General features: G+C 35.5%; 1 protein-coding gene across 1 annotated transcript in view; it reads left to right on the forward strand.

Annotated features, from left to right (window-relative positions):
• Positions 1–8,056, forward strand: part of ROBO2 (roundabout guidance receptor 2) — a 435,081-nt gene extending 427,025 nt beyond the window's left edge. Inside the window, exons 31-33 of the mRNA XM_050710499.1 lie at positions 1,929–2,189; positions 6,647–6,748; positions 7,897–8,056. Coding sequence (XP_050566456.1) covers positions 1,929–2,189; positions 6,647–6,748; positions 7,897–7,901 — 368 coding nt within the window. The 3' untranslated portion in view covers positions 7,902–8,056. The remainder of the gene's footprint in view (positions 1–1,928; positions 2,190–6,646; positions 6,749–7,896) is intronic.
• The last annotated feature ends 2,714 nt before the right edge of the window (positions 8,057–10,770 follow it).

A 10,770-nucleotide genomic window follows, 5' to 3' on the forward strand; every position in this document is an offset into this window, starting at 1 on the left:
AGCGCGTGGGACTACGGGGAAAGTATATGTAGTAGTGAAAAAGGGCAATAAACGTTTCCTGTTCAAGAGCCATCAGGAGTCCGTGTCTTGCATCCCTTCACCATTGCTTATACATCACAACTTCAGTAATATCTATTTCAGATTGCATAAGCAGATGCCAGTTGTTCTGTACATTAACTGGTTATGATTGCAATAAAATCAGTTATAAGAAATGCCATTTTGGAAGCCAACACTATAAGCAATTTTAACATTGGCAAGCTCCCATACTCTCCCGCTTCCACCTACATTAACTGAAGGATAGTCATTGTCATGAAAGGTCACATCTATGTTCATAACTAAAAATTTCTCAAATAAATTAGATCTGCAAATAAAGAATACACCAAGCTGGCTAGCAGATTGTTATAAGACCATTCTAGCCAGAAGATAGATATCTTAATCTGGGATATAACACTTCAGCTCTTAAGAAATATACAGAAGCAACGTCGGATACAACTTCTTTCTCTTTCAGACACAAATAACCCACACATCTGCACTCAGCAACTTTGGAAGCATTTGTGCCGCATATGTAGGAGACAGAAATATTACCTCTACCAGCAAGGACATGAATCTTCATATAAAGCTGAAATAGAGGCTTCAAAATGAATTAGCTTCAAAGGCCTCCTCAACAATATATAAAATGAGTATAAGTCTCACTAGGATTATGAAAATCAGCCCTTTCTGCAAGTAAAGGAGAGACTTACTCTTCCATGCCTTTTGAATTCCTTGATGAACCTTCACAACATGAATGTACAAAATACTAGAAAGTGAGGTGTAACCATACCTAGTGTAAACTAACATAGATTTAGTGAAGTTAGTGAGGCTGCATGGATTTACTTGGCTTATGCATTAACCAAAGCGATAATTAAACAACTATTCTAAATATAAAACAGTTAGCTTATATGGGAGAGTATACTAAATGTTCTTTTTTTTTTGTTTTTAATAATCTAAAGATTTTCTTAACTCTTACTAGTCTATCATATGGTTTACGTGAAAGTCTTACATTTAGAATTGCCATTATCCAGATTCTATAATTAACTTGGGTCATGAACTAAAAAACACAGTGTACTTTTGCCTCTGCAAATGTGATTAGAAGCTCCATCATCAATTCTACAAGCATCTTCGTCATAAACTTGAAAAAGATAAGTTGATAGAGAGACCAGGCAGGTGTCTTTCACATTTCAACTGAAATTGTGTTTTGATTGGTTATATTTGCAAGACTGATAAGCTTAGGAGTGGTCATACTCTTGTCTGTGAAGACTATACCTTTTGAGAGAACTTTGAAATCGTACTTGAATAAAACGTTCACTCATTGCTTGTTCCATTTGAACATGCATTTACCAGAGACACGTTGACGCATTTTCAATGACAATAGGTTTTGTGAATATTTTTTCCCAAGATTTTGTGGAATTTTTTGCATCTTGACAAAGTAACATATTTAGATTTTTAGTGTAAGCCTCAAGCTGAAAATGAAACCCCAAAAAAAGAAGGTGATGAAGCAAGCCTCCCAATATGATGGGGGAAAATTACTCTGTCAACTGGCACAGATCTGGTTCTTACAGTTCTTCTTTCTTAGTTGCTTGTTGTTACTCAAAGAGCCAGATGGAGTATACCCCACGGAAAATAAATATCATTCTTAGAAACGTAAGTCAGGGCTCAGAGTCTATTGATTATTATGGATGTTAGAAAGAGCTAGCAACACAGTAACCTGTGGTAGAAAACTAGTGGAAAGTAAGCAGCCATTTTTGATTAACATGAAATTTCCTCTTTTTAAAATCAGCAGATTCGTACCATTTGTGAGGGATTTCTTTTGTTTGTTTCTTTTCAGCATCAAATAGAAGTTCTGTTTCAATTAAAAATTAGTTCATCTAAATCTTATTCACGTTTTTTAGATCTTCCACCACCACCCGACCCGCCTCCCGGTCAGGGTTTAAGGCAGCAAATAGTCCCTGGCCAGCGTGGAGGCTCGGCAGAGAGGAAAGGAAGCTCTCTTGAGAGGCAGCATGCACCCAGCGTAGATGACACAAAGAGCTCCTTGGACCGGCAAGCTAGGACGTCACTAGAGTGGCAGCGGCAAGCCCAGGAGTGGATAAGCTCTGCAGATCGCCAAGAGGATTTCAGGAAAGCCCAACACAAGCAAGCATTCGGATCAGGTGCGTGTGTGCTGCACCAAATGAGGCCACGTAGACGGCTTCTTGAAACTTTTCAGTTGAGGATTTCTGTATCTGGCAGAAGGCTAAGATCTCCTTCCATCCCTGTGTTCCCACACTGCTGTGGCTCATGCTAGAAAATGAAAAAGAGGCAAAGTGAAGTTGGAGCTTGTGGTCCAAGTTCTTTCCGTCCTGCAGCCATGAAACCTCATTAGCACCTAACTTGGTGTGTTCTTTGCGGTGTTTTGGCAATTAATAATGTTGTCAGGCATAGCAGTGGGAAAAAGAGGAGCAGTTTCAGCCAGGCAGGAAAGGAGGAAGAGATTTTTAGAGTAGTTTCTGTCAGATGTATTTTTTCATACGTACAGGGCTATATTTTATAGTTCTTTCAACTTGCATCCAAATTGGCAGTTGTTTTTGTTTGTGTCCTTCTGAACTACCGACACTCATTCCAACTATATTTATAACAGTCTTCTCCTTATTCAAGGTTATGACAAAATAACATTCATCTCCTAGGCCTAGCAAGATGACAGCACAGGCTTTCACCCTTATACAGGACCTACTCGTTGCTGAGTGCTGACTTTATCTTTTAAATGGATTTTAAGTCTGTAAAAATGTGTAAAGGAGGCAATGCTGAACTGGAGTTGCAGTTCTACACCATTTGCAAATCCCTTTTCTCAGCCTGACCGCAAGTAAAAGCTGCTGTTTCAGGTCCCCTTACTAGGGTATTTTCTTTAACCCACTAATCATATGTTATTCTAGTGCTGATTAAAGTGATACAAGAAGGCAGTGGTTCAAAGACAATTAACACAAAAAAAATTACATGATACGTGGAGCTTTCTCTAGAGCTACACCACTTCTTCAAGTCTGTATGTAGCTGTATTGTAGTGACAATAGACACACTCATATTATTCATCTTTTTTTTCAGATTTTATTCTAATACTAAGTCTCCTAGTTAATTTAGCACCCTAATATCAATGACATTCTAAAAAAATAGTAGTATGCTGGCAAAGCTGCCATGGGGGCAGGATTTACTGAGTAAAGTCCTCCTAGTAAATATTGCTACGTATATTAAAGTTTAAACATTTAAAATACAATACATATTTTAAAATATAACAGTAATGGTACAGTTAGTACCCCTTAATCTTTCAGCTGCATAAACAAGTGGTTAGTTGTTCATGTTGCTAAATGATGATATGAAGTCACAGTTTAAAAATAGTATTAGTGTGTGAAATTAATGCTACTTAGTGTAATGGCAATTTTAACTACAATGTACAAGATGTACAAATGTATACAAAATAGCACAATATACTTCATGCATCTTTTTTTTTTTTTTTTTTGTAAATGAATATTAAGTATGCTTGTCTGACCTTCTTAACCACAACTCTCCTCCTTTCCTCTACTTTAAGTGTACAAAGAGAAGTTGTCAGTTATTCTGTGACACCAGTTAGTCTGGTACACGGTAGTAAAATTCCCATACTGTATGACTTGCATTTTTCTGACCATAAAGAACTTGATATTGATGCTTCCAGTGCCCTACCTGAGCACTGACTTTAGGGCTGGAGTGTTTACAGGTGTCTTGTTCTTGTCAGATTCAGGATGACCAGGGCAAGTGCTTATCCTTCATGCATGACAGAGTGTTGTTCTAGGAGGTACTGTGGTTTTACCCTGGTGGGACAGGTTCAGACCTTCATACCTGTATGACTTTCTTCCCATCTCAGCTTCTGTGCTATGGCTTTCTTACTCTATACTCTTTTCTCTGTTAGATTTTTAAAAGGCTGCTCTTGGATTGCATGCTTATTTTTTAAATAATATTAGTTGTGCTTCTTCTCTTTTCCTTTATTAATGACAAAGATCTCTGGAAATATGTTCTCTTCCAGTTTTCAAATATTTCCAGAGGGAGTTATCATTAGCTATCCACTTCCATAAAATAAGTGTCTTGCAGTTTAGGGAGCTTCATTCAGACATTACGAGGCTTTGGGTGAAACTTTGAAAGCAAACCCTTTGTTTTGAAGGTGAATAGAAGAAGAATATCTGATGTTGGGAGCTAGGTGTCCACTGATTGCATTCAGAATAGACAAGATAGCTGAGTTCCTGCTAATGGCTTAATTGTGGGACAACAGTAGAAGCACATCAAATATGACATTCTCAGCTACCCCTCTACAGAAAGTAGTGCTAAATCAGGTTACAATAATTTTGACGATATTAGAAGCCTCTTGGTTTTTCTGTCGGGTATAGAAATGTCTTACCCATGTCTTACATGCATACCCAGATTTTGCATAGGATAGAATTATAACTTCAGAAAAGGCTCAGTCTTTCAAAGAGAAAGGCATTGACAAAGCCTCCCCATATTCTTTGCAAGACTGAGGCACGGGGCACTGTCTTGAGAGCTGTCTAATGAAAGTGAGCCTATTCTAAGGACTTCAGACACCTACCTTTCATGTGCTACAACGTTACGGAAAACTTAGCCCTAATTTTATGTTACAATTGCTTATTTTATGGATTACATTTATTTCTGAGGACAGAACAGGTAATTTAACACACCATATGCTCTATAATGATAATGTACTTTATATTTATTCATGGTTGTTTTTTCTCGATATTTCATTGAACCCAAAGGAGGCCTTATCCTGAGTCCACAAACTAGTAAAACAAATCAGTTGACCATATATGTCATCTTCAGACTCTTTTGTAATGCTAGTGACTTTTCCTTCCATCCTCTAAAAATGTATCCAGCTTTCTGCTAAACTGATTTATGTTGCTTGCTTTATTGCTGCCTTAATGCAAGCTGTTTCATATTTCAGCCAGCCTTTGGAAAGCAGGTTTGCATCAGATTCTGTTGTTAGGAGTTGATATATAAAGAACAGGTAACATAATTTAGGAGGCTTTGGCTGTTAAATGGCATTTTACTATGTCTTTTAAGCAATTCCTTACATTTCAGCAAGGGCAACACGGTCATAGCACAAAACATTGATAATGTCCTTATGTCCTGCAGTGCAAATATTCTGGTCCCTTGGGCAGGGCCATAGGGAGATGCTTTGGCAGAGAGAGAAAAGTCAGCTGTCTGCCCTCTTCTGCAACATATTTACCTTATGAAAAGGTTCTGTTCAATAGGAGATCATATGGGGAATTCATGTATCCTACACACTTGTGTTGGTTGACACAGAGAACAAAGTCCTGTGTTTCCTCGACAAATATGTTCTCATTTAGCATTTCCCTAAGTTAATTGTGTGCCCCTTCTGCAGCCTTGGCAAAGGCTTTGAGATTGTGAATAAAAGCATTTTTATCTCCTCTTTTTTTCCAGCCATCCCCACCTACTTTTCTTTCTGCTCTCTGTCAAAGAAAGTACGTTTCTCTCCATCAGATTGTTTAAGAGTGAAAACAATGGAAAATACAATATTAAAACAACAACAACAACAACAAAACACCTTTTAGCCCAGATTTACTTCAAAAAAAAATTAAGATTCAAGCAGGAGATATTTTACTGATTTCAGAAAGAGCAATTTTTGTCTTTAAGGTTAAGGATATATACTTAGATTCTATCTTGAATCAAACTATTTAGCAACGTCTTTTTCTTCAGCTTCCAAGACAGCAAAAGTGGATCATATGCAACAAAGAAAGTAGTTCTTCTATTTCAGTGTTAAATCAGTGCTGCTGTTTTGCTTCTTAGGTCAGGATTATTACAACAATATGTCCCAGAAACTCTAATCAGATGAGATGTCTTGTTTCACTTGATGCTATGTGAAGATGTTCAGTCCTGTGTTTTATTTAGTATTAATGCTACTCTTGCAAGCATTTCATTATTACAGGTCTTTCCTAAGAGGTGAAGTGAGCAAAAGTGAGCCTTTTCCTCAGAATATGAAACAAGCTGCAAGAAGGTTTACTCACCCCAAATATTACACCTGCTAATGTTATGTATAATATAATATTTTCCAATGTAATTCACAGCTAGTTGAAAAAATCTTCAGCGTACTTTGCATCATTAGAAATTACTCAGCTGCTGGAAGCTAATTAAATTAGCTGATATTGTAGTTCTTTTTCTAAATTGATTGAGGTAATGTTACCATAATTTAAACTAAAGAAAACGAAAAAGCATATTCATGTAGGCTTGAAGCAAAAATCTAATTATAGCTGCATTGTTTTGGAAATTGTATGTGCATCTATTTTTATTAAACAATCTATGATTCGTGATCTATTACTTCATAATGAATCTAGGCTTTTTATAATTAATACAAACTAACTTATGCATTTACAAGAAAGAAAGATTAAACTCATGCTTTTTTTTTTTTTTTTTGTCTGTGGGATACAACAATGAGTTGTGTATTTTCTTTGGTGAAATTGCTATGCTATAAAGGAAGACAAAAGATAGATACATGAAAGCAGGGAATGAATATGATGTCCAGAACAGAATAGCTTGTTTATTTCTAGTGTATTGATTTTGTTTTGTTTTGCTTTTCTAGAAGAGGCACTGGTACCATATAGTAAACCTAACTTCCCATCCCCTGGCGGACACAGCTCTTCAGGAACAGCTTCTTCTAAAGGATCGACCGGACCTAGAAAAGGTGAAGTCTTGCGAGGAGGTCACCAATGCAATGCCAGTGACCTTCTCGATATAGGCTATGTGGGATCAAACAGTCAAGGACAGTTTACTGGTGAATTATGTAAGTTATCTCTAGCTATAGTTTGAACTCTCAAATACACAAAAAGACACAAATTATAAATCCATTGTGAAGAGAGGAGGAATTTCAGTGTGATAATCAGATTAAATTTTATCAAGATCTTTTTGACCTCTGAGGTCATCCTTTGATGACAACCAAATGAAGTTCATCTGCTCTTTCACTTGGACCAGTTCAAATCTGTTTAAGTAATGCCAAGGTTATCTACATAGTACATCTTTAAATGTGTAGTAGTAGTGAAATTGGAAACACTGTCAAAATTTAATAGAAATTCCAATATTTTAGAAGTTTCTTTGCAAAGTAAAAAAATGCTGTTGGAGATTTTTCTCAGAGGAGCAAATGAAAAATGGTGCTGAACTTCCTGGGCATAGTGGCAAGGTTGTGATGCTTTTTCCTAAACTTTCTGTTGCTTGTTGAGCAGTGTTCTGCTCTTGGATATGGGTCCTGTTTTTCAGCTGTACTGCCCAGTTTCTCAGTTGTATATCCCAGCTCCTTCCTCAGAGTTTTCCTGGCCAGAGGAATTATTTTCCAAACTTTTTTCTATTATTACTCAGTATCTGTTAAACCTTGATAAAACCACATTAATGCTGCACACGTAATGGTGGTACTAAATGCCTGAAAGGTTTGAGTCTCTTGCTTGAAGAAGTATGCCAACATCTAACCTAGCTCAGGCATATTGGTATTTTTACTAGTAAAAGCAATGTAGTTGTTGGCATGTCTGCCTCCTATTTCTGGCAGTCAAACTCTCAGTACCTACCTACTGTTACCTCCCAGTAGCTTGTAAGAGAGCTGTTGGTGATCCACACACCCTGAAATGTGCTATCTCAGATATGGATATGGTGTTGGTAAGTGCTGAATTTTAGCATCCGTCACTTTTCATCTTAGAAGCAATTAACTCTCTTCTCCCAACCTATTGAATATTCATCTTGTGCTGCGGTAATATTGCCATAGGCTTTGGTTTGTGTTTTTGTTGTTGTTGTTGTTGTTTTTTTCTCCTTATTATAACTTATTTCTCTCTCTGTTTCTCTCTATAGAGTAGTTGAGAAGACACATTGCAAGCTGCTCTGATGGACCATCAGGTCTGAACTCATGGAAGTGATGACACAAAACAGTGCAATGAACATTTTCTTTATTTATGTGCTATTAAAAGAACTGTAAATGCAATGTAAAGACACACAGCCACACATATCCCACAGATACTTTACTTGTGTTCTTCTCTTTAATACACCATTCACCTTAAACTATTCCTTGTCAGGAGTATATAAAAAGGAAAAAAAAAATATCACCCTCCAGGATGAAAAGGATTTCCTTCTGTATATAATTTCTTTTGTTGCATTGCTATGCAAGTTCACCTTCTTTTTAGCTATGTTCATATTCATGTCTGTTTTTATTGGTCTGTTGTACTATATGTGAATTAATAGGCTGTGGTGCCATATATTAACTTTTAATTGTGTAACTCTTATGTTTAAAGTTTGCACTGCAGTTTTATTTGGTGATAAGCACAAAACTGTACTCCTCATGACATGAAGAAAAAAAAGAGACTGAATGTGTGAAGAAGGTTTACGTACTGTAAGCTACTTTGGATAATGCTGGATGTAAAGGAGTATGTTAGGTGGTTTTCCATTGGGGTGTAGAAATGAGAAAGTGACAGGCAAAACTGATGTCAGTGAAGACATCAGAGACCGATTTAAATCTTTTAAAAGCAGGCAACATAGTTGCTCTTCCTATTTAAGAAGGGGTCAAAAGTTGGAACTGTTTGTTTAAAGAGTGAATATGAAAATTAATAGTAGCATAAGATGGCCTAGACCCTTTCACTAGAATGATACCCTTAGTATCCGTTTTTAGCCATCCAATGCCACTAAGTAAAGGAGAAGAAAAACAAACCTAGCTACAAACAAAAGAAATTAAGGTGTTTCACTAAAGCTGTTTTATATTGCAGTTTGGAAAGAATTATCATTAATTCCTGCAACCTAAAATACAAGTCAGAAATTTCCCAGGAGTAACAAACTGTATAAACTCAAGGAATACCTAGTAAGTAGTTAAGGATGCAATTTATTATTAAGACTGCTTATTATTCAGGCTGCTTCCAAAAAAATTAAATGTCAGAGTATCTTATTTCATCTTTCCAATACATGTACAGTACAGTAGAGGATAGAGCTGCACCACTGAAATTCATGACATTAATTGTTTTGATGCAGTCTAGACAGACTTCTGTGCTCTTTTACCTGAAGTCTGTGAGAGCTGAAGCTGAATTCACTAAATTTTAGTGTTTGGAAGGAAAATAACAGTCAAATTATTTTCAACTTGCATTAAGGATATTACTTGAGATTCAATACATCCAAAAAGTTGGATATTAGCAAAGAAAACCTTTGACCTTTTTTTTTTTTTTTTTTTTTTTTTTTGATGAGGAAATAACGCATGCTTATATACTTTCCAAATAAACCAAACTCTGTAAGTGGACATTAATGACAGCATCCTGTCTCTTCATTAATTTTCATGACTTTGTCCAAATCTTCTGTACCTCTCAAATCTCAATGAGAAAAATTTCAAACTTTTCTTAGAATATTGTATGTGGGTAGCCCACTCATTTGATGCTTAATTTAAATATTGCATCCTACAGCTTATTTCTGTTAGTTATCTGACCATGAACACTAGTTTCCATTTGAATACCCTTTTCGTATAACCAGTCTATGTTGTTTTATATATTGCCTTGGAGCTCACCAGTATTAAGGACACTTTTAGTAATGGCAGAATTTTAGAAAAGTAAATTAAAATGCTAAATATGTGTTGCTTTTCATTTCATTAACTTGTTCCATGATAAGATAAAACACTACAGCCATCAGCTATAACTCAGCACTATCAAATATAAAAAAAAATGCTAGTTGACCTCCTTAAGGTCAAGATTGTTATTTAGCAAGTTACAAACCAAAAAAAAAAAAAAAGTTGAGAAAAAAGTATGTATTTATCTCCATATGTGGCCAATAAGTATATGTAATTTTCCTGCTTGTTAAGCCAAGATAAAGAAGGCATCGTCTATAAATATGAATGATTTTTTTACTTTGTTATTATCATATGAAGAGAAGATTATTCAGGGTACAATTCAAATTGAATTCTCTCGAAAATGTTTAACTAAGTAACCAGTAAAATATTTTTTCTGTTAATTTGAAAGCTTGTGCTGAGCTTTGGTGGAACACCTTACTATATTCTATTTAAAATTCAGTATCATTAGAAGTTGATAAAGTCATCCCAATTACTTTCAAATATGTGTTTTATCTCTTCCACTGGAAAGTAAATGTGTGTCAGTATTAAAGCTGTGCAGTACCATGATACTCACTAACTTGTCCATCTGCTTCTGTACGTTTTTGTTCGTTAATAATTTGCTTACAATATTACATGAGGTGTTGTTGTGTATCGCAAAGTGTCTCCATTATCTTACAGGTGATGTCTCTTCTTTTTTTTCTCTCCCTCTTTTCTATACAGTGTACTTCCAATGAACCACAGTACATATTTTTTAAAATGCCATTTAATTTACTATTTTAAAAGAAGTATTCTTTTTTTTTAAAAAAATGGAAAACATTTATTGTGAATAATGTGTTTAAAGAAAAGGGATGTTGTGGCAGCACTTAGAATTGTTTTTTTAAAATATTTTTTTTATTTTTTTTTAATACAAAACTGTTTATTGGCTACAGTTGGTTCACGAAAAAGTATGCCCTCTTAATGTGTTTCATTGGTATTGTTAGTGCAGCAAAGTTTAATTGGCATAAAAAGTTGGTTAATAGTACTGTTGAAGTGTGTATTGTATATTTACTGGGGAAAAAATAAAACATATTCACATTTCAAATCTATGTTAAAAGACCTTGAGTAAGGACTCAATATGTGAAAATCCAAACTGGGAACAATCAGGCAAT

Source organism: Cygnus atratus, chromosome 1, assembly GCF_013377495.2.
Source record: "Cygnus atratus isolate AKBS03 ecotype Queensland, Australia chromosome 1, CAtr_DNAZoo_HiC_assembly, whole genome shotgun sequence".
Taxonomy (NCBI): Eukaryota; Metazoa; Chordata; class Aves; order Anseriformes; family Anatidae; genus Cygnus; species Cygnus atratus.